General features: G+C 42.6%; 1 protein-coding gene across 3 annotated transcripts in view; it reads right to left on the minus strand.

The window, feature by feature from the left end:
* Positions 1 to 24616, minus strand: part of MYO1D (myosin ID) — a 362982-nt gene that overhangs the window by 228932 nt on the left and 109434 nt on the right. For all 3 annotated transcript variants that reach the window (XM_060647779.3, XM_078437479.2, XM_060647780.3), the window contains exons 7-13: positions 20854 to 20970; positions 18957 to 19160; positions 15230 to 15375; positions 15038 to 15152; positions 10630 to 10800; positions 6833 to 6903; positions 3350 to 3424 (exon numbers count right to left, since the gene is read on the minus strand). In XM_060647779.3, coding sequence (XP_060503762.3) covers positions 3350 to 3424; positions 6833 to 6903; positions 10630 to 10800; positions 15038 to 15152; positions 15230 to 15375; positions 18957 to 19160; positions 20854 to 20970 — 899 coding nt within the window. The remainder of the gene's footprint in view (positions 1 to 3349; positions 3425 to 6832; positions 6904 to 10629; positions 10801 to 15037; positions 15153 to 15229; positions 15376 to 18956; positions 19161 to 20853; positions 20971 to 24616) is intronic.

Below are 24616 nucleotides of genomic sequence, written 5' to 3' on the forward strand. Positions count from 1 at the left end.
TGGAAATAAACCCACACGCAGCTTTGTTTCTACACGAATCCTGTGAGCTTGGGATTACGTGAGCCCAACACTAGGAGGTGGAGCTCCTCTCACTGAGCTGGACCTGTGGGCCAGAAAAAATTCACGAAGGTAATGAAGGCTGGGGCGCCTGGATGGCTCAGTCAGTGGAGCGTCCGACTTCGGCTCAGGCCATGATCTCACGGTTCGTGAGTTCGAGCCCCGCATCGGGCTCTGTGCTGACAGCTCAGAGCCTGGAGCCTGCTTCAGATTCTGTGTCTCCCTCTCTCTCTCTGCCCCTCCCCTGCCCATGCTCATGCTCATGCTCTGTCTCTGTGAAAAATAAACATAAAAAAACAAAAACAAAAAAACAATGAAGGCAATAAATGACACCTTCTGTAGCCTCTTGCTACATATCCTGGGTGCCTTCCCCTGGCAACACATGCTGATATTGCCACTGGCTGACTGAGGCCGTTTACTCCACGGAGCAACGCCAGACTCCATCACTTGTCCCTCAAAATGGGTGCATCTTACCTGAAAGTTCAAGCATTGGAACCCCTTTCTGAAAGTCCCTTTTCCCCATGACCAGCTTTTCCACGGACCCCTCTTGCATTCCCATCTCTGTAACCTTCTGGTGCTGACAGCTCCATCACTTGGTGGCTTCAACATCCATACAGACATACCATTTAATAGGAAAACTTCTTGAAAGAACCGTTTAAACGCAACGTCTCTACATCTCATAGTCCGTATTCTCTGGAGCCCACCTCAACCAGACATTTGTTTTCACGACTCTACTGAGACCAGTGTTGTCAAGGGCCCACCTGACCTTCATGTCAGCAAATCCGATGGTTAATCTCGGCCCTCACACCATTTCCTTTTTGACGGTATTTCACAGAGTTTATGATTTTTTTTGGGGGGGGGTGCCTGGGAGGCTCAGTCGGTTGAGCATCTGGCTCCTGCTTTCACGTGAGGTCATCGCCTCACGGTTCATCGGATCGAACCCCGCGTCGGGATCTGCGTTGATGGTGTGGAGCCTGCTTGGGATTCTCTCTCTCTCTGCCCCTCCCCTGCTCTCTCTCTCAAAATAAATACATGCATATTTTAGAAAATCACTTTGTTTTTGGCTTGGCCTCTGTGACACCAGGTTTCTGGTTTTCCTCCTACTGCACTGGCAGCCCTGTCTCCTTTGCTAGTTCCTTGTTTTTTGCTTGACTCCGAACGCTGGAGAGTCTCAGGGATTAGTCTTTTTGACCTCTTCTATTTATCTGTGCTTACTCTCATTAATCTCGTCTAGTCTTACAGCTTTACATACTGTTAACAGACTAGGGACCATGAATTTATAGCTCCAGTTCCTCCTTTACCCCGAGTTCCAGATGCGGACCTACAATTGCCTGCTTGGCATTTCCAGCCCAGCGCCCAACATTATAACATGTCCAGGACAACACGCTGGGTCTCCCCCACCCAGCTGGCCCCTCCTCAAGCATCCCTCCCCCAGTGCTCAGGCACCGTCTCAGATTTCTGTTTTTCTCCCTCACACCACACATCCTATCCATCAGCGTATCTTGTTGGCCTCACTTTCGAAGTGTCACCTGCTCTGACCACTTTTCATCACCTCTCTTACTACCATCTGGATTACTAGTCTATTTGGTCTCTTCATTTCTACTCTCTTGCCCTTTATAGTATGTGTTTTACACAGTAGCCCTAGTGAGTTCTTTAAAATATAAAATGCGCCCTACCATGAATTCCAATGGCTTCTCTTCATACTTCATCCTTACCTTGGCTCACAGACTCTTCTTGATCCACACCCTGCCAACCTCCTTAAATTCATTCTGTATTACTCTTCCCACCTCTCACTCTGCTTTTAGCAGCACTAGCCTGTTCTCAAGATACCCACGCTCACTCCCACCTTGGTGCCTTGGCACTGGCTGCTCTCTGCCTGGAATGCTCTCCTCCGCCACGTGTTCATGGCTTACTCCCTCACTTCATTCAGGTCTCTGCTCAAAAGTCACATCTTTTTTTTTTTTTTAATGTTTATTTGAAAGAGAGAGGGAAAGAGAGAGAGAGAGAGAGAGAGAGCAAAAGAGCGAGCACACGAGTGGGGTAGGGGCAGAGAGACAGAGGGAGAGAAAGAATCCCAAGTAGGTTCTGTGTTGTCAGTGGAGAACCCAACACAGGGCCGAATCTCATGAACCGTGAGATCATGACCTGAACCAAAATCCAGAGATGGACACTTAACTGACTGAGCCACCCAGGTGTCCCAAAAGTCACCTCTTTTAAGAAGCCTTTTCTGGGGCGCCTGGGTGGCTCAGTTGGTTGAGCGTCCGACTTCAGCTCAGGTAGCGATCTCACGGTTTGTGGGTTCGAGCCCCGCGTCAGGCTCTGGGCTGATGGCTCAGAGCCTGGAGCCTGCTTCCGATTCTGTGTCTCCCTCTGTCTCTGCCCCTCCCCCATTCATGCTCTGTCTCTCTCTGTCTCAAAAATAAATAAACATTAAAAAAAAAAAAAAAAAAGAAGCCTTTTCTGACCACCCTTCTCAATAATGCCTCCCTTGACCCTCCTTGTCTATAACCTTCAATCTCCTACCTACTTTATTTGTCTTCACGGCAACTTGTCACCACCAGAAAGTTACTTATTTTGTTGCATAAGTGGTCACCTCCACTGGAGTAGAAGGTTCATGAGGGCGGGGCAATAGCCTAAATTTTTTCACAGCTGGATTTCAGGGCATAGAAGAATGTATGGCTCATAGGTGTGCAACACATTTTTGATGATCTCCCGACCAACGGACTATGCAGATTTAGTATATAAGTGACTACACGTATCTCTAGTCCCAAAGAAGAAACTGGCTAAGAATGTCTTCTTTATGGGCCTCTTTCCAAAGCATTCCTACTGGGTTTGAACTTACTATCCTTTGCCTGGTTTTACTTAACCACATCTTTTCCACATTTTCTTGGATTGTGAAAAGGTTCTGTCCACTCAGATTCTGTCAACACTGACACCAGATGTTAAAAGTGGTCTCTTAGTTGGAGGCAAAGGCATTACCATGGGAATCTGCCACTGGCCTACTTTGGGGACACTGGTAGGGGTGCCAGAAGGATGGTAGTAGTGAACAGAAAAACTGAGGCAGATCAGGGAAATCAAGGAAAATGATATCAGCAGCAGGGCCCTGCCCTAAATTTATAGATTCCATAATCACCAAGTAATATATTATTTCATTCATATGATCAAATAGAACTAGAAAATTTGCCAGAAGCTCTTAAAACTGTCACATAAAAGTAATCATGTGCATATGTATTATGCAATATATATGTCAGAGAGCTTGATGGAAAGATAGTTAATAAAATTTCAATCCTACCTGTTATACATGAGGCGCTTGAAATCTTGAAACAAAGTGTCTTTATTTTTGTCAATAAATCCAACGACTGAATAGCTAATAGAGGGGGAAAAAACCACAGAAAACATGCATTATTCACTAAGCAAGAGCCACATTTAAGCTTTTCTACAAATCTACAGGCCTTTCCAGTGTTAATGATGCAAACAATCATCTGTGGAGCTGATACTGTCCATTTTGTTCTGTGTTTAAAAATTCCAAATTTACCTACTAAGTAGAGGGCATATTGTTTTTATTCCTCAAAAGGAGAGCAAACATCAATCATTATGATTAAGACTGCCATTTTCTACTGGTTTACTGCTTACCTCAAGAAGGGGACTCTCAAAAAGATAGCTGTGTTTGTGTTTATCATCCAGCACTCCTAAGATCAAAGCAAAACAGCAACAGACAGGAACTACTAGTCTCTTCGTAGGGAGGTCAAGTGACTTGCCTAAGGTTCTCTCAGTGTATTCAGGGTGGGATAAAAGAATCCAAGGAGAACTGCAAAGGATGGTAAGATTTAGATAAGCAGAGGGGAAAGAGGAAGGGAGATCACACAGGGAAGCAGATCAAATGAAGGGGGAGGAGCAGGCACATGCATGGAGTGCTTGAGAGAACACCAGGAGGGACAGTGTCAGGTGCTGAGCGCCCACATAAACTTGAGTTGGTGATGAAGGAGGGATCGGAGCTGCTCTGTTACAGGGGCAGGTGTGGACTCCAGGGGCAGCAAGGGTGGTGCTGGGGGCAGGAAAGTAATGGAGGACTCAAGTCGGGTGACAAGGACAGAGGCTCAGGGGTGAGGCAAATAGGAACTCCAGATGCACCTGCTCCCAACGGCTCTACCTTGTTGCCTGTCCTTAACAATCAGATCAGTGGAGATAATTCTCAGATGTCTAACCCAGACCCCTCACTGATGTTCTCACCTCACATATTTGATTCTCTAAGAAGATTCCTTCAGGCTGCACAGCCCACAGGAGCTTCGAGGTCACCAGGTCCAAAACAACTTCCTTGCCTCCTGCATCCTAGATCTGTTTCCTAAGACCTTCAAGTCACTTTTGACTGAAACCTTGAAGCCACCTGACTCTTTACCTATTGTCTAACCTGTAACATTCAAACTTCATAGTCCTTATTTTGGCCTTGAAGTTCTCATTATGATTTGATCTCAATCTACTTTTCCAGACATTTCTACTTCTCTATGCTACAAAAAGGATACAGTCCACTTAAAAGGACCTAGTTACTATTTCCTGAATATTTCTAGCACCCTTCCCACTTCTCCCTTTAAAAATAATTCCTAGAATCTATGGACTAGCTACCATCAGCCTTCCTGGGTTTATCACACAGAAATACTACATCATGTGCTTATTCTAAATTCTGACAATACTGTTATTAGTCATGTGGTGATTATTTTAGACCATCTTTTATTGTCCTGATGTATGCATGTAAATGTGTGGATATATATGTACATGCATATTTATGGGTATAAATAAACACACACACAACCATATATGTACATATGCATCTTACATGGGAAGCTCTTCGTGAGCCGAGACCACACCTTATAATACACTGTGCACAAAGGAGATATCCACTAAGAATCTAGAAAGGGACTGAAGGGCTGAGGCATTGGATATCCCTCAAAAGGGTCAGCTAGCATCCAGGACTAGGAGTCTGGAAACCTAGCTACAGTCTCAGCTATTCCAGAAACTTGCAGTGTGACCTTGGGTAAAAATTTACATAAGTAAAGACTTTACATAAGTCAAGACTTTACATAAGTCTTTTAATCTGTAAAACAAAGGGGACGGGCTAGCTGGTCTCTATGGCCTCTGACCAGCTCTGCTTTTATGCTTCTGAACTGTATGAAAGTGTCCTGTAAGTGAGGCCTGCATTTTCAGCGGGAGATGTCTGCATCACGCTGGATCCTCCCTCTTAGTATTCTGGAACCTGGGAACAGGACCAGAAAAAGTAGAATATGGTGCTATTCCAGCACTAATGGCTAGTTTGACAGATGGGGTGATAATCTTGAGCCATATTATTTTATGATTCAGTTTTAATTTAAATCAGGAACAGCTATTAAAATCCCTTCAAATGTCTTTTCGGCATTTGTAGAGATGATCATTTGCCTTTCTGTTGTTGTGTAATCTCTTCCTGTAATGAGTTTGATGAATAGAACTCCTAACGTATAAAAGAAGGACAAAGGAAAAGAGGAAACTTTAAACAATAATAAGATAAGAGGCAGTGTTCAGTGGACAAAGCATCCTAAGTGTAGTAGGCTGAAGAACTGCAACCCCCCCCCCCCCACCGCCCCCCAAAGACATCTTTGTCAAATTCCCTGGATTCTGTGAATGTGACCTTACACAACAAAAGGTGTGATGATGCTAAGGATCTTGAGAGGAGAAGTGTATCCCGTATTACCCAGGTGGGCCCTAAATGCCATCACAATTGTAGTTTTAAGATAGAGGCCGAGGGAGATTTAACACAGACACACTGAAGAGAAGGCAGCATTGTGACCACAGAGGCAGAGATTGGAGACATGTAGCCACAAGCTACTAGAAGCTGGCAGAGGCGAGGAACAATCCTCCCCCAGAACCCCTGGCATGTGGCCCTGTGGACACCTGGAGTTCGACTTCTGGCCTTCGGAATAAGAATGGATTTCTCTCTTGTTAACCCACTTGTTTGTTATAGTAGCCCCAGGGAACGCAAATGCTAAGGTGGTTATATTTTTAGTCATATTTTCTTATCAATGTCTACTTTTCTTACATTGTGACCAGAAAAATTGGCTTATGAGAATTTTACTTTTTCAATTAACACTTGAAAAGTAATATGGCAAAACTAATTTTCCTGTAGTTACCCAACTGCTTATAGTTCTTCACACACAGTGGTGGCTCTCGGCTCTGGAATGCCCTCCCTCCTCCCTCCTCCTCCCTCCTCCCTTCCTCTTTCCCCTAAGCCTCTCACTTTTAGGACTCAGCTTGGATAGCACTTCCTCCCCCAAAACCCCTCTATACTCCTTGCCCTGGGCTAATGACTTCTCTTCAATGTTTCCATAATGCCTTGCACATCTCTAGTTTGACCCTTCTCATTCTTCGTTAGAGTGACTTATTTATCTGCTACACCCACCACTGAACTGTTAGCTTCTCCAGAAAAAGACCCATCTTACCCATCTTTCTATATGTTCTTAACATTCTTCCACGATTTATTTATCCATCAGCTAATGTGAGTGGCATCTATGCCATAGTGGCCACACTATGTGCATGGCCGCCATAGTGTGGGTTCAAGAAATGGTTGAAAAACAAGGAAGGAATGAAGCTATGCCCTTTTTTTTAAGTGAGGAGATGAAAATATACTGGCCTATGAAATGGTGGAAAAACGCAAATAAATAGGAAAACAGTTTTTATTTTTTCTGGTTATATTTTCTAAAATGAAGTTGCATGCCAGTCATCGCATTAGGTACCAAAGTAAGATACTCACACAACATCACCCGCGTAATGTCGAATTCGAAAGTCTCGATCAAACTCCAGGATTTTGTCTGAGGCGCAGAGCTAAGAAAATCAATAAGGAGATTATTTTGAAAACGGCTATTTTCGCTTTCCTAAAAATATACTCCAATTTCATATAAGATGATGATAGTGTCACAAATCATGATACCATTATGAATGAGATAATGCCCCACCGCGTGAGGCTTATATGGCAAAACCTTCGAGCTTACACCGGAAATCCACACAGCTGGACTTCATTTCCCAGCCACCCTTGCAGCTGGATATGGCCAAGTGACCAGGTGCTGGACAATGGACGGTGAGTGGAAAGGAAGTGTGGTTATGTCAGGCCAAATCTGGTAAGAAGTGGGTGATCCTTTCTGCACTTCCTTTTCTCCTCCCATTAGCTGGATGCAGAGAAGGATAGTGGCAAGGGGAGGGAAGAGCTGGAAAATGGAAGAAGTCCAAGTCCCTGGGAGAGAAGTGCTAAAATCTTGGCTGCTGCCTGGGTGCGGCCCAGCCTATCCAGAGTCTCTTTCTCTTCCACACTCCACTCAAGGAGCACCACACTGAAGGCGTGCTGTCTGCTAAGTGCACATGTCTCAGTCAGTCCTCACAACTGATAAAGTAAGTTAAGTATTATGAGCTCTCTTTTACGTACTAAGGCCCAAGTCACATGGCTTGTAAGTGGTAGCTCTGATGATTCTTGGGACCAGATGTAATGTCTGTGCTCTCCACGTACACAACGGCCTGGCTAACTTGTCTTTTGCTAAGCTGGGACTCAATTCAGGTCCATCATTTCAAAGAAGATCGGCCTCCTGCAGCTCTTTCTCATGGAAGAGGAATACGTTCTGGACAGGCAGTTTTTATATAGCCTGGTGGTCTCCATTGCTTTCTGTAATTTTACTTGTTATAGTAACACCCAGACTTCTTTGTCTGCCCTGTGAAGGATCACTTGACATCCTACAGGTTCTAAAGCAGACATCCAAGAATCCATAAAGCACTGAGTGCACTTACGTACAAAAACTTAAGTTTCAGTATGGTGGCTTCTAAATTGATAACTGGACTAGTAAAGGAATAATTAGTTTATTAGTTAGACAAGTGAATAATTCCAGGAAATGAGAGTCAGATTTCCGAGGTCCAAATCTTGGTTCTGTTTTTAACTTAACTTTTTAAACTTAATACTTTATAAATTTTTAATTTCATTTCAACTTTAATAATTACTTCTATCAGAGAGTTGTTCTAAAGGTGAAATGAGATACAGAGAGCAACATAACATACATAACATACAGAGGGATCTCCAAAAAATTGAATTCCTCTTTCCTTCTGTCTCTCATTAACCATTTTACAAAACCCTTTTATTTATAAAACTCCTCATGGAAAAGGACCCAGGAGATGCCTACGCTGAGTATTCTCACCTTTGGATACTGCAAAGTCTCAACCGATCTGAACACAGAAGATTTTAGATTTTTCTTTACTTTCTGAAAAGAAGTTATGTTATCATTTAACTTTGTACGCTCACAATACTTTAAATAGTAATTTCATGGTTTATTGGATCATTTACGTGTCTCTCCATGATAACTTTAACGTCTAAAAAACAATTCAGCCCCATAAATACAAGGCAGAAACTTATTTAACACGTCCATAACGCAAGATAACATGTAACCAATAGCAAATGATAATACCTGGCTTAGCATACAGCAGTATAGCATTATTTAAAGGAAAGGTTCATAGTGATGAAAATATCCTGACTGCTTGGTTATTTCATTTCTTTCCCTCATTAGGGCAATAATCCCAGAAATTAATTGGGACACTTTAAAGGTCCCAATATCTCAGGACTTGTCTGGGGGATGACAAATCCTGGAGGAAGGAGCTACCTGGTTTGAGAGTCAGAGAAACCTGGGTTTCCACATTTAAAGGAAAAAAAAAGGGGTGCCTGGGTGACTCAGTAGGTCAAGCCTCAGACTCTTGGTTTCAGCTCAGGTCATTATCTCACAGTACCTGAGTTCAAGCCCCACGTCAGGCTCTGTGCTGACAGCTGTGGAGTCTGCTTGAGATTCTCTCTCTCCCTCTCTCTGCCCCTCCCCCCCATCTCTCTCTCTCTCTCAAAAAAAAAAAAAAAAACAACTTTTAAAAAAATAAAATAAAGGAAAAAAAAGAAAGAAAATTCCCATTTCTGCAGATAAATCACCATTTCACAATTTCTTATTAAATCGGTGGCAACTGCTTAAAAGTACTATGTACAGTTGCTACTTTAAGAATGAGATTATGTTTCAAAATATTTGGTGGACAAATTTAATTCAGGTGTATAAATGGCCAAGGTGAATCAAAATGAGGTCACTTCTCATATGAGACTCATAGTTAATTTATTTAAATGAAGTGGAGCCTTGCATGTTTTAGTTTTAAACTGAATATTCCCTAAGATCTATTTGGTATAATCGTGACCAATTCAATTCAATTTTACAAACACTGATTAGGTACCATCTGGTAGGCAGGATGTAGGTGAGTCTCCAAAACCTGGGCTGGGATTATAAAGGACGTGGGTAACCCAGCTCTCTAAGACAGGACATCTGCCCACGTAATAATACCATCTTTTAATGGATTGCTCTAAATAGTGTAGGTTGCTTCTAACTTGGCTCACTGCTCTGTCCCCAGCATCCAGGATTACGCCTGGAAACAGCAAGTCCTTGTATCAAATGTGGGAAATGTTCTGACCAGAACCCTCATGTCAAAGGTCAGACTGTAGTATCTGACAGCTGACTGACTTGTAGGAGGGATCCAAGTCAGTCCTCAGTAACAGACCAAGGAGAATCTTTTAGAAATAAACTGGCCTAACATAAATATCAGTCAGTAATCTATTTCTTGATGATTTGTGCTTTTATCCAGTTAACTGTGGATTCTTACTCTTCTGATTACACAGTTTCAAAGGGGACAAAGTCAGAAAATAGATTTATTTGTGCAAAAAAAGAAAAATGGCAGTGTGTCAAAGATTTACATGGAAATATGGAGGAGCAGAAATGTTTGCTCCTTTCTTTATGGAAGTGATGGTGCACGGAGCCTGTTTCTACTTTAGTCTATGGCTGCTAGACACGCCTGTATTGGTAGAGTGTCGGGGACCACCAGGATGACGGTCTGCCCCTCCCAGGACAAACATAGTATCTGCGAGGCACGGCACAAAGGTCTGATAACCACGACCGCCACCACCCCTTACAGAAATGTCATCTGTTTAGCGACATTTTTAGAATGTGAAAAATGGGGAGTTTAAAAGGATGCCCATTCGTTTAAGGGAACGAATTCCTTGTAACAACGAGAATTACAGCTAGAATTCCCCTCATTTCAAGAAAGTCACATAGCCTGAAGAACTATGGCAGAGGACACATACTACGTTTTATAACTGATGACAGTAAAAAGTCAAGGACAAAAGCTGTTTTTGGTGCCAGAATTATCCGACGCAGGAACAAAATTCTAGCACATGAACAAGGCCTCTGTACCTATTGGTTATAAATGACATCATGCTTTCTAAAATCATGTTCATTTTTCCTATTTCTAGCAAATTGAATAGTCTGGAGCTCCCTCTCCTGGATATTATGATTTTTATCAGTCTTGTCATCCCATAAACCAGACAGGCAGGATTTACTTACAGTAGTAAGTTGCTTCATGATTGCTTATGCTCTTTCTTGCTTAGTTGAGTGGACCTCTTTTAACCCAACATTTAAAACCATTTAATTGTGTCCAGCAATGGGGAAAATCCTACACATCAAAAGTAGAGGAAGTTCTCATGAAGCACACTACCTTTCGGCTGGAAAAATGACCATGTTTGCCCAATTTGCTGTTAAGTGCTTCGAGGAACATTTCATCGGTGACCTTGCCGACATTCATGCAGGCGTCATCTAGGATAGCAATGATCCCCTTGTGCTGCTGCTCCACAAGGTCCACGATGATCTGATTGTTGAAGTAATCAATCTGCAGGACACAGCACAGAAGCAGGTCCAGAGGGAACAGAGAGCGGGCCAGGCAAAACACCGATGCCTCCACTGGTTTCAGGAGTTTAGGTCAAGCTTCCTTGGTGTTACGTATGTGAGTAGCATTAACGAGGTCTGATGCTAAAATGAGCACATGTTCTACCACAGGTTTAGTTTTTAACTTCTTTGTTGACTCTGTCATGAACACTTTGTGTTACCTGAGTATAGCTCAAGGCAAAAAGGATAAAGTTGGTGATATTTCTCTCATCACTAACTTTTGTTTGAATCCTATACCTAACCCTACTCCTTCATACCCTCAATCTCCCAATCTGTGTGCCATTACCCACAAGAGCCACACTCCACTAAGGACCGACAAGTAACCTTAAAGTGTTATTCGATATGTTACTTCATGAGGTTTAGGTATCATACCACAACTTGAATTTTTAGTTGTATGGCCCCAGATGACTAAAACTCAAAAGAGCATCTTCTCCAGCTTCCCCAAAGTTAAAAAGCATTCATGGGTCTAACAGAGTTTTGATATTTCTCTGGGAAAAATACAAAAAAAAAAAAAATCTAATTCTGAGATGAAAGTTTCCACAAAAGAGAAGAATGAACTTTTCAGGGGCACCTGGGCAGCTCAGTCAGTTAAATGTCTGACTCTTGGTTTCAGCGCAGGTCATGATCTCACGGTTCGTGAGACAGAGCCCCATGTCCGGCTCTGCACTGACAGTGTGGAGTCTGCTTGGAATTCTCTCTCTCTTGCTCTCTGCCCTCCCCACCTCAAAAATAAATAAATAAACATTAAAAAAAGAAGAAGTTCCAAATAACATCTGCCTTTCAGCAACTTCAATAGACACAGAGTTTACACAAAATTCCTCTGCTACATCTGTTTATTTGGATGGTCTACAACACAAATCTCACCACACTCAATGCCGGACTAACTCAGGCTAGCTGTACATCATTTGAAGGTGGGCAGTCTGTTATCACACTTTTAGTCCTGTGTGTTCCTGTGTCCCCCTCATTCAGGAGGTACCTAAACTCGAGTGTTGTCTCCATCACCTACCATAAGACCTATACGTTCACAATGGACTATTACAGTCTCATATGGACTCCTGCTCCGGGCGCTCATGCCGGTTATCTGTCTGTGGGTTTCAGCTCTCCCCCTACTCTTCCAAGTTCTCTTCTGTATCCATGGACTGAACGTCTGCAGACTGGGTGGCTTCTACTTCCTTTTTTATACTTTTGCTAGTTTGCTAAATCAGTGAGTCTCAAGAGGATGACTTTTTCCCCCCAGGGACATGTGGCACTGTTGGGGGACATTTCTGGTGGTCATGACCACATGTGCCATGGGAAGAGGCCACTAGGCGTCACGATGCACAAGACAGCCCCATAACAAAGACTCATCTGGTCCAAATGTCAATGATGCAGAGGTGGGGAAACCCTGGCCTAAATATTTACTTTTACTGTGGACATGTATTACGTTTCCTAATTAGGGAGAAAAAGTTATTTCCATCTTTCAAAAAAATATCCTTACTATTCTCAAAAAGCAGTAACTCTATACTAATTATTAGCTGAAGTCTTAGACTTTGGGAGTATAGAATTAAAGACTAAGTCTTCTGTCCCAGGGACAAAATAATTAAGTCCTCTAAAGTTCCAATTGTAAAACTAAAGCGACTAGTCTTTGCTGAGAAGTTCAGAAACTTTTAGTTTGTAACTTTAATGTTACTTCAGTGCTTAAAGTGGGGCTTCCAAACCCGGTTCTTCCAGCAACCTTGATTACCAGGAGGCTTCTTGGGGGTTCCAGGGGGCAAGAAGAGATGTGACGAGTAGCTCAGGGGCACAGAGGTCTCCCATTGCCACCCCAAATAGGGCAGCTTTGTGCCTAACAGTCAAGTTGTCAACAGTCAAAAATGACATAAACTACAGCACCAAAAGCCTGTAAAAGTGAGTCAAGCATTAGGGACCTTCTGATGGGAATCCACATATATCACCTCTGAAACAGACTGGCAGAAAAACACTGATTCTGAGACCACACAAGACTCCAGATCTAACAACCAAGGACATACGCGGATCAGGGACATATATCAGATGACACCAAGGGAATGCAACGAGCAGGATCCAGACTGTGGGCAGGTCCACAGAACAAACGACTCGTTCTCTTCGTTGGAAGATTGCAGGGAAACAAGAGATGGAGCAGGAAATCTATACGTATGCGAGAGTCCTACCAACTGACCACAATGTAAGAACCTTACCTGGATCCAGATTCAAACTGTAAAAACAAACCTGTAAAACAACTGAGGAAATGTGAACACTGCGTGGATATTTGAGGATAATAAGGAATGACCATTACATTTTTTTTTACTTTGATAATGGTATCATGGTTATGGTATTTGTAAAATACCACACAATGTAAAAGGCTTTACCTTTCAGAGAAGCACACTGGAATATTTACAGATGAAATAATATGATGTCTGAGATCTGCTTCAAAATAATCTGGGGGTGTGTGGGTGGGTACAGATCGACCCAAGACTGGCAACCCACTGTAACTGTTACGGTGGGTGACGGGTCCATGGAGTTTATTATACTACGATCTCTGCTCTTATGTGTATTTGAAATCTTCCATAATAAAAAAACATTAAACAAAATCAATCACTATGTTCAGAAATTGAGTTTTTAAAGGAAATAATTACCCAGAATAGAGATTTTAATTTGGGGAGACCTGGCATGTAGTTAGTACAGTAACAATTACCTTGGATCTAGCTTTTTGCCCCCTCTAGGACATTTATTTCCTGGTTTATTTTGCTAAGGATTTTTGCATTTTTAGGGCTTCTGCTCCTTTTTCAGATGTTTGGAATAGCCTACTAGAACTGCTGACTTTTCTCCTTATCAGCTATGCCTGTGGAATTGGATACCCCAATTATTAAAGGGTATTTTTGGCCAGTATCTCTGAATCACATCTGAATCATAAGTTTCATGATTAAATTTGCTATAAAAATCTAAGCTTCAGTTATACTGTGTATTAAATTGTACACCAGATCTGTTCAAAGAAAGCTGCTTCTAAACTTAATTGAATTCCATCTCCAATGTGCTACGAGAGTTCACGGTGTAAATCAAAATTGTAGGTGATCCTATTATAAAGTAATAATACACCTTTTGGTTCATTTGTAAATTGGTAAAATTACACTAACATACTTGAACAAAATTTGTTTATGGTATTCTGATGTTTAACACATGATGGAAGGTGAATATGAAATTTGAGGCAGGACAGCTATTAATTATACCACTGTCTCCCTTTCTGAATGGGAGGAGACAGAAAGTAGGAAGGTGGTAAGAAATATAAAAGTAATTTACATACAACACCTCAAATAGCTTTTTACTATTACATTGGATACTTAAAAAACACTGTTCTATTTGGCAAGAGGACAAACACAGTTTTATAAACACAGAGACGTGGAAACTCAAAAGTTTTTGCATTTTTTTTCAAGTCTGTTCTCAAGACTGTTTAAAAATACAAATTTAAAAGAAAAGTTTAGTAGGTTTCATCCTGTCTTAAGCAGGGGGTCTAATGGTAAGCAACAAGAGAGCCAAGTAAGTCATGCTTTTTGGCTGTGACGTCTGGGGCCTGTGTCCTGGGGCAATCCCGCTCACTGGTTCTACCTCACTGCAACTGTTTGACTGTAACAACTGTCAACGTTCACAAAGGGCCATGAGGTGATAACAAGGTGTGACACGAAGGCAAGCCAATGGAAATAAATGTGAATGCAGGTGTTTCCATGCATGGATTTCAGAGAATATAAACCATATTAACTGGAGATAACAATGCCATTTAGATTACAGAGTAGAAATAAGAGGAGAAAGAGGAAGGCAAGAAGACAAACTAAATTTGGAAGCAAAGTCCAGCCAATTTAAGGCAAAAGTCACTGCTCCGAGTAACTTCTAAATGACACTAAACTCTCTTAGACAGATACAAACCAGAAAACCCATGTGGCATCAGCTAGAAAGTGCAAAGGTGGTAACTCAGCATTTCTGGGCACCAACAAGGCAGGCCAGCAGCTTAGAGAAGTCGCACCTATCAACCCTGAACGTGACTTGTAATCGCCTATCTCCAAAAGGGAAGCTAATGTTTACGTGTTGCACATACTCGAGAAGATTAAAACAAAACACCTAAAATGGTAAGATCTGACATTGTTGCTGACACATGAAGCACATGAAGGTGCTTCCCGGAGAAGCCCACTCACATGCTTCCAGGGGATCCCCTCCCGCTGGTACTCCTCCTGCTCTTGCTTCAGAACCAGCTGGATAAAGAGCTGCTGCAGCTTCTCGTTGCAGTAATTGATGCAGAACTGCTCAAAGCTGTAGGAAAAGGAATCCATGAGGTTCAAAGAATTATAAAATAAACAACAGAGTTTTAAGTACCTTGTCCAGTTTACCTGTTGTTGTCAAAGATTTCAAAGCCATAGATGTCCAAGACACCGATGACAGTGTTCTTCCCATGGACTGTGGTGTCATAGTTCTTAACCTCAATAATGTCATTGATGCGAGTAACAATCCAACAGAAAAGGCGTTCGTATATTGCCTGTGAGGAAAACGACATCATTAATTCTCAGTCCCCACATGGGACTGAGTCTTCTGTTTAGATTTGCGGTAAGTTTTACATTACCATCCACCTTCTCCTTACCATTCAATGTAGCTGTTGTTACTCTAAGCAGAAAAATTAGAGATGCACATCACCTGTTTAAAAACTACATGATGGGGGCACCTGGGTGGCTCAGTCGGTTGAGAGTCCGACTTGGGCTCAGGTCATGATCTCACGGTTTGTGAGTTCGAGCCCCGCATTGGGCTCTGTGCTGACAGATCAGGGCCTGGAGCCTGCTTCGGATCCTGTGTCTCCCTCTCTCTCTGCTCCCCCCCTGCTCACACTCTGTCTCCCTCTCAAAAATAAATAAAGATTAAAAAAAATTAAAAAAAAACCCTACATGATGAAGGGGTACTGACCTGGCTCAGTCGGGTGAGTGTCCGACATTGGCTCAGGTCATGCTATTTTGGTTCATGGGTTGGAACCCCGCATCAGGCTCTGTGCTGACAGCTCAGACAGAGCCTGGAGCCGGCTTTGGATTCTGTGTCTCCCTCTCCCTCTGCTCCTTCCCTGCTCACATTCTGTCTTTCTATCTCTCTCAAAAATAAGTAAAACATTAAAACAAATTTTTTCCAAATAAGAAAAACGACATGATGTATGCAACACTCAAGTAAATGGTTTGGGTTTTTTAAAGATTACTATCAGTCATTATGGCGTTCCAACACCATCCCCATGTGTGTCTCTGTGCCCAGCTACATCAATAATTGGCCGACTCCCTTATAGAATTTGTTCCATTGCTTTATTGTGAGTTTCATCCAGTATTAAAAAGTGGGGAAGCAGGGTGCCTGGGCAGCTTAGCTGGTTGAGCGTCCAGCTCTTGACTTTGGCTCAGATCATGATCCCAGGGTCGTGGGATCGAGCCCTGTGTTGGGCTCCACACTGAGAATGGAGTCTGCTTAAGAATCTCTCTCTCCCTCTACCTGTCTCCCCTGCTCGTGTGTGCTCTCTCTCTAAAATTAAAACAAACAAACAAACAAACAAAAACACAGGAAACCAATGAGTTAATATCTATGTCCCAGTAGAGCCCTATGGATTCTAAAAATATAAACACTGATTTATAATGCTACGTAAAGATCTGGACCAAAGACCACAGTTTGAAGTCCTTGAGAATGAAACACATATCCAATACCCAAGGACACTCACACAAAGACACCCGTGGACAGACGCACCACACACTCACACACATGCACGTGCTGATACAAACACGCTCTGCGGTGCCACATCTTGACCACACTCATCGTCAACAGCTCCCTCCAGCTACTCTGTCTCCACCTGCACTCATCTACACAAACTGCCTCCAGTTTTTGCCTCCCCTTTACTCTTTGATCCACTCTAGGCTCTGCTTACCTCCCACCGCTCCCCTGAAATGGTTCATCAAGGACCCCAAGCACCTCAGTGTAGGCACTTTCTTGTGCTTCTATATGGACATCTTAGTCAGACGCTCAGTCTCACTCCACCTGGTTTCCCACCCTTTTCTGGAAACACTCTCCTCTCTGGGATTCGTGATATGTCACTACCTTAATTTTCCTTTCATTTCACTGGCTGCTCCTTCTTGGTGACCTCTGATAGGGTCTCCCCTAACTGGCCTCAGTCCTCTTCACTCTCTTAACACCTCCTGAGTCATCTCCTTAGATATTACACAGTAGTAACATAATAATAGCGATATGTAATAGTAATATTCCCCCAACGCAGATCTCTCCTCCAAGCGCCAGATTCCTGTGTTTGCCAGCCTACCTGACAACATGCCTAGAGGTCTCGTGGCCGTCACAGACACACGTACCGCTAGGCTCCTGATCTTCCCATCTCCGACAACTGTTCATACTCTACTTCTAACCAAGAACAAATGACACCAGAAATTTAGGAATTTAGTCATTCATCCATTCAACAGATATTTGCTGAGTACTTACTATATGCAGGTTGTTGGAGACACAGTACTAAACAAACATAAACACAGTCTCAGTCTCCAAGGAGCATAGGGAGTAGAATGAAGGAAAGAATTTCCCTCTCTCTCTCTCTCTCTCAAGGTGAGTTGCGTGGGATCTGAGGATAATTTAACCTGTTTGGAGTTCAGAGGCCAGGGAAAGCTTCTCTGAGAAAGTGGGCTGAGACCAGAAGGATGAGTAAGAGTTGGCCGGGAAAGAGGGGGAGAGAAAAGCAATCCAAGCAGAGGCAACAGCATGTGCCGAGGCCCTACAGCTGGAAGGAGAAAGGGATAACGACAAGCTGCAATTCCTGAGCACTGGAATGAAGAAAGGAGGCTGGAGTGTGGTGTGGAAGGAAGCAGGAGACGTAGGCTGAAGCCAGACTACATTAGGAATAACCCTTGATTTTATCATTCCCCAGACAAACAGGGACTATGGATCTCACATCCCAAATATGGTCTGTCTCAAATCATCCTCTTTTCCCCATTTCTACACTACGTGCCATGGTCTCTCTCCTGGATGCTGAACTATCTCTAACGGTCTCCTCACTGCCACCCCCAGCCCCCATAAGATTCGCCATGCTCAAGCCAGAGGCATCGTTTTAAACATGCAGACTTGCTGTCACTGCCTCTGCTTAGAATCTCCCACTCTCCACTGCACTCGGATAAATCCAAATTCCTCTTGAGACTAAAAACCAAGCCTGAGACTTCTATGGGTAAAAACAGAATATGCGGCAACCTAACCAACCAGCAAAAAGACCAAGAAAACAAGGAAATGTAAACTTGGGGACACAAAACATGTGCCATGCAGATAACAGATACAGAGTTAAAGTTACAAGCTCTTACAAACTGGCAATAAAATGAGAGCGGCCTTGAAGAAAAATGTACAAACGACATTACCAGGAAATTCTCAGAGTGGATTTAAATACCTTACAAAAAAATATGGCAAGACGCTCAAATACACTAGCAATGAAAATTAAAGTTAATAATCAAGTATTACCGTCCACCCATAAACTCAGTAAATTTAAAGTTTAAAATCAGTGTGTCCCGAGCTCTGGTGAGCTCCTTCCTGGGAGTCTGTCCAACGGAAATAAAAGTGCTGGTGTGGAGGGATACACACACACGGATCTGGCAGCATTATCTGTCGTGGCAGAAAAAGGAAACAAGGTGAATGACTTAGGAGGAGGATGGCTAATAAATCATGGTGCCATCACCACACAGACACATTAAAGACAAGGGATGAGAACTCCATCGGGGAACCTGAGGTGGTCTTCATCAAACACTGGCGGAGCAAAGCAAAATGCAGGACGAGGAGAGGGCCCATCATTAGCTTCCCAGTCAGTGAGCTTCACTTTCCTCAGAATGTGTCCTGAGAATGACGCTCGCAGTCAGGGGGTTTTATGGAGACTGTGATGGCCCCAAACATCATGGTTTCTCAAAGCCTTAACCCACTTTCTAGGAACGTCTGGATACATCCTCACAGAAGTAGCGAGAGGGGTGGGTAGACAGGAGACCAAGAAGGTAACAAAGAAGCCACTGCTGCAGCCTTGGTAAAGGTCTGTCGACACCAGGCCCGCGAGAGTGTCAGTTAAAATCCCACCTTGGCAAAGGCGTCCCTTCCATAGCTAGCTTCTTGCTCCGTGTGCTGCTTGTCGATGATGTCGCGACCTGTGGCCACCGTCCGGTAGAGAAGGGCTTTCTCAACCATGTCCGTCTTGGTGGAGAGCAATTCTGCTATGATAGAGACAACCTTGCCATTGTCAATGAGAGGCGTGTCACCGTCCACCACGAATTTTAAATTTCCCTAAAGCAGGGTGAAGAAAAACAAGACACACCATTTCCAGCCAGATTCTGAAACATTACATCCGGGACATATTTGCCAACTTAAGATAAAATTCAACGTGACCTTGTTTGTAGCACAGATTTCCTACACACATCACGTTTATTTAAAAATCTAGTGCACTGTCCATCTCTCTTCTCCAGACACCCACCTATCTTTTCATCTGCAGTGTTTGTTTCTGATGGACAGAGGTTTTACATTTTTATGTAGTCACATCTATGAATCTCTTGCTTTACGGTTTCCCTTACTCTGTGTCATACTTAGACCATTCCCACTCCAAAGATTTTATGTATATTTAATATTTTCTTCTAATACACCGTTTTCCCCCTTACGGTTAAGCTTCTAACTCACTTAGCATTTATGTCGCTGTGTAGTGCAAAGAATCTTAACGTTATTTTTTCAGAAGGTTAGTTAGTTGCTCCAATATTATTTATTGAACGGTCAAACTTTTTCTCCTGATTTAAAATGTCACCTGTAGTATATATTAAATTCCCCCCCCTTCCAGGTTTGTGAGTCCGTCTATATTTTATTTATTCAATAAGCAATAAATATTTACTAACCACCTACCAACTGTCCGGCACATGAACCAATCTGTTGATTAATCTGATGATATATTTGTGCAACAAGTTGTAAAGCACTGTCACTTTTACTATCGTTTTAAATCTGGTAGAATTCGTCACGTCCCCTCTCCCCCCCCCCCCCCTTCCCTACTACTCTTCTTTAGTACATTTATTTGATCTTCTTACATGTTCATTGTTCCGGGTAAATTCTAGAGTCGTTGTGTCAACTTAAAAATGAAATTCCTGTTTGGCTTCTGAAGGATAATGTTGCACCTTATTTATAAACTGACTGAAAGAATGGGACGATTAATAATGTTAAAGTCTTCCTAGTTAGGGACATTTCTTTAAGAGAACAGTTATATTACCCTACAATACTTTTTATATAGGTCCCGCACATTTCACTAGAAGTTAAATCTTGCCATGTTAAAGTAAAAGGTGACTTTTATTCCAGATTTGAACTCATGTTGTCCCTCATTTTTTCTCAGGTTCCACGTTCATTATGTTTTCAACATCTATAATTACACAAATGGTAACAAAAGACATCTGACAAGCAGACCCCCGTGTCCTCTGAGTTTGCCGTGGTATCGGAGAAAATGACTGACCCGTGAGCTGGCCAACCTGGTCTGCAGTGTCGGCCACCGTGACCTGGCTATGCCTTTGACCCAGTCATGCCACCCTGTTAGGGCTCACTTCCCGACATGAAAAGTGAGATGGTCAAAATTCCAGTGCTGATAATTGATGATTCTATGTCTCAAGTGCTTTTAGAAATTTATTCTGTTCAGAAGTGTTTAGCTTATACCACTGGTAGTCACGTGGTTACTGAATACGTGAATCCTCGGAATTAAACGCTTGAAAATCTGATGTACCAGTAAGACAACTAACTACAGCTAAGTTTTAAAACCTATAGTGCTTAGAAAATCCTTCATAATGTGATAAAATGATGGAGAGAACCACAGATACAGCAATTTCTTCAAAACGGAGAGAAATTTTCTTCATGTAAATTACTTTTGAAAGCTACAGGGGAAATGCAAAGTCTCCTGAAAAAGCCTCCTGTCTCCACAGGGAAGCAACATATTCTGAAAGGCATCCCTACTCACCAGGTGAAGAATAGCAGCCAAAATTTTATACACCGTTTGAATCTCCTCAGGTTTGAAGCCAATTACTTTCATGGCTTCAGCTACTACTTTGAATTCTGCAGCATCGTTGATGGAAGACTGCGAATGAAAACGGAGAACTTAAGTCACCAACATTTCAGACGAACATGAACATCTACCAATTACGAGACTACGTTCAAGTTTAGCCAAGGTCTTGAGGCTGTTGTAGCAATTCACCAAGTACCTCAAGAAAATGAAAATTATTTCAGGGGCAGAAACATCACTCAGCACATGCAATGTCCACCTGTGTGCGAGATGGCCACCATCAGGCAAAATAAGCATCACATACTTGTCTGGAACCTTCAGTGAGGGAGCAAGTCCTGAGCTGCCTCACAGAAGCTGACTGCCACTCGGTCACAAGTGAAGAAAACATGAGACATGGAATCACAAATGGAAATACCAGCTGTGGGAGCCTCTGAGACACACATCTGGCTGTTGTTGCCGGTGGCTTTTTCCCCCTAGAATTAGCCTTTTTGTACAGGCTGGGAATAACACTCTGTCTCCTGAACAGTCAGGCTTTTTATTTCACAGGTGGGGAAAAGCAGGCCCCCCCAAAGCAAACCGGCCTGCCTCAATCGTTCAGCCGGCTATTGAATATTCTGGGATCACAACCACTTTTTCACAAGCATGCAGCGCATCAGATCTACCTGATTTGGGGGTTGCTATAGACTGGATGTTTGTATCCCTCCAAACTTCCTATGCTGAAATCCTGACCCCCCCGCCCTCCCAAAGGTGATGGAATTAGGAAGTAGGACCTTTGGGAGGTAATTAGGTAACAAGGCTGAAGCCCTCAAGAAGTGGGATCGGTGCCATTACAAGAGGCCTTAGAGATTCCTCATCCCTTCCGCCCTGTGAGGACACAGAGAAGGCTCCATCTATAAACCAGGAAGGAGGCCCTCACCAAATCCGCAGGTGCCTTTATCTTGGACTTCCCAGCCTCTAGAACAGTGAGAAATAAAGTTGTATAAAAGCCACCCAATTTTTGGCACTTTTGTTGTAGCAGCCCAATCAGAGTAAGACAGGGGTTCAAAGACAAATCACCAGCCTCGAGGAGCTGCAGCCATCAGGCTGGAAATACAAACACGTCTACAGAAATTCACAGTGAAGTGATGGTCAGCTGTCCATCTCCAAAGTCTTCCCAAAGCAGCAGCTCCAGAGGGCCTGAGCCCGACTGGTCCTCTCCTGGGTGAATTTCTCCTCTGGCTGGGACATCAAGGAGCTGGCCTAATGCTCATCTCGTGAGGAGGGACACGGGAAGGGGTCTCTGAGTACATGTTCCTCTAGTACCCAGGATGCAGCCAGGCAAGTTCCTCCACCTCCTGGTTCTCTGACCTTGGGCAAGATACTCAACTTCATCTAGTCTCAATTTCCTCATGGGTGAAATGGGCATAATAACGCGTTTCTCACAGGGTTGCCGTGAGAACCGAATGAGAATTACGTGAGATGCCTCCTTAGTTGCTAGCACATAAAAAGCCCTTGACAAGTATCAGATATTAGTATTATTAGAAGCTGCAACTGTGCTGGAATTGCATAGAAACTAGGGGGAAAAAATGTCCTACTTGGGGAAGTGTGGGCTGCTAGAACCCTGGTCTGTTCACCTCTCTCCAAGTGCACGTGTCCTTCAGGACTGGTGCTCCCCCAGCCTCCAGGGGTAAATCTTCACTGGTGTAAACTAATCACAGTGATCCTATTCCTCTGACCAGGTGACTGCTCAGCCATGGGCCTGTGATGCTATTCTGGTCAGTAAGAAAGACATGAGGTTTCCCTAGCTAAAACGGGACATAAGCCAGGAACGCTTCCTCTGCCTGTGACTCCTGGAACTGCTGCTGCCACTTTGGGACCGTGAGGAAGATCAGCCTAAGCACACAAACCAAATCCAGTGAAGTGGGGGAGTTTTAAGGTGAAGAAACAAACAACCAAAACAAACCAACCAACTCCGGAACTGTCACATCTCAGGGTTTCTTGTTATGTGAGATAATGAAGTTCCTTATTGTTTTTGGAGACTTTTAATTGAGTTTTATCTTCCCTTTAACCCAAAGTATCTTCAATATACATGATTCCTATATTTTAGGGTAGTTAAGTAAAATTGTGACACAGAGTATAATACTTTATAGTTACTAAAATCATGCTATTAACTTATATTTGTTAATGGGAAGATATTAATGATTATGATTTAATAAAAGCAAGCTTATTTAATCAGAGTTTATTGCATGATTCCATTCATAAATATATATACACAGGGGTGCCCGGGTGGCTGGGTCAGTGAAGCATGTGACTCTTGTTCTCGGGGTGATGATTTCAAGCCCATGTTGGATGTAAGGATTACTTAAAAATAAAATCTTTAGAAAAAGAAGAGAAAAGAAAGGAAAAGAATATACATAAACCATTATCAATAACTATCTCTGGATGGTAAGCTTTAGTTATTATTTAGTTTAGTTATTATTTATTTTTATTTTCTGCTGGTGCTTCGTGTTTTAGGTTTGACTATGATCACACATTATGTTTTTGTTTCTGTTAGGATGAAAAAGGAAGGCAGAGAAAAGAGGAGTGGGAAACTCTTGGAAAAGGGAACCCAAGCTACATTTAGCTTAGAGCAAAGGCTTTCTGTGGGGGTGCCACATGACCGGGTCCAAAGTAATTTGGTCAATAAGACAATTTGATTAAAGAGGAACATTTCTGGTCACTGGCTTTTTCCTTTTTTTAATGTTTATTTATTTTGAGAAAGAAAGAGCACAAGTGGGGGAGGGGCAGAGAGAGAATCCCAAGCAGGCTCTGAGCTGTCAGCACAGAGCCCCATACGGGGCTCAAACTCAGGAACCACGAGACCATGACCTGAGCTGAAACCAAGAGTTGGACGTGTAATCGACTGAAACCCCAGGAGCCCCTCTGGTCATGGGCTTTTTAAGTGCCGGTTTCATAATCCCCTTCTGGTCTTTGAGGGCCGCTCACCTACTCTCAGAAAGCTCAAAGCTCGAATGTTGCCCTCTATTGTCTTGTTTTCAATTAACTTTCACCCAAACATCCTGCTCTGAGATGACTGTAAAAGCAAACAAAACAAAACAACTAGGCAACTTGAATGTCAAACAATGGAAAATTAATCGTGAAAGCCTAAATATCATTTCTTTCCATGCATGGCAATAAAAATATGGCTAAATCAGCAATGCAGGTATAATTTGCTTCAGATGAATAATAATAAGAAAAAAAAAAAACAAAACCAAACACCTCCCACACCTTGGATCCTTTACTTTCATAAATTCTTTTATTTTTCCTCTGACTACAAAAGCAATGTATTTTTTATTATAGAAGAAATTTAAGATATGAAAGAGTACAAGAACATGTACCTGTAACCTCATCCAACCTGAATCAGTAATTAAAACCTTGGTCTATTTCCCTCCATAGCTTACTTTATGTATTTATACACCTTTCCCCTAACAAAACAGGATAATATTGTAATTACCATTTTATAACCCACCATCAACAAACCACTATGTTATTAGGATTAGTTGTAAAGTGACCGGCAGGAAACTAATTAGAAATAAAAAAGGAGAAAAGCATCTGATATGTGAGTGCAAAGGACCCGCATGCAAATGAAGAGGAAAAAAGTGGAAAATTTTGGAGGCTGAATAGAAACGTTCCAGGGCTCACAAAACTATGTATACGTTAAAGTCAATACTTGAAATAATAGTGAATGGAGATCTTTGATTCT

The sequence above is a fragment of the Panthera onca genome, chromosome E1 (assembly GCF_046562875.1).
Source record: "Panthera onca isolate mPanOnc1 chromosome E1, mPanOnc1 haplotype 2, whole genome shotgun sequence".
In the NCBI taxonomy this organism is placed as follows: Eukaryota; Metazoa; Chordata; class Mammalia; order Carnivora; family Felidae; genus Panthera; species Panthera onca.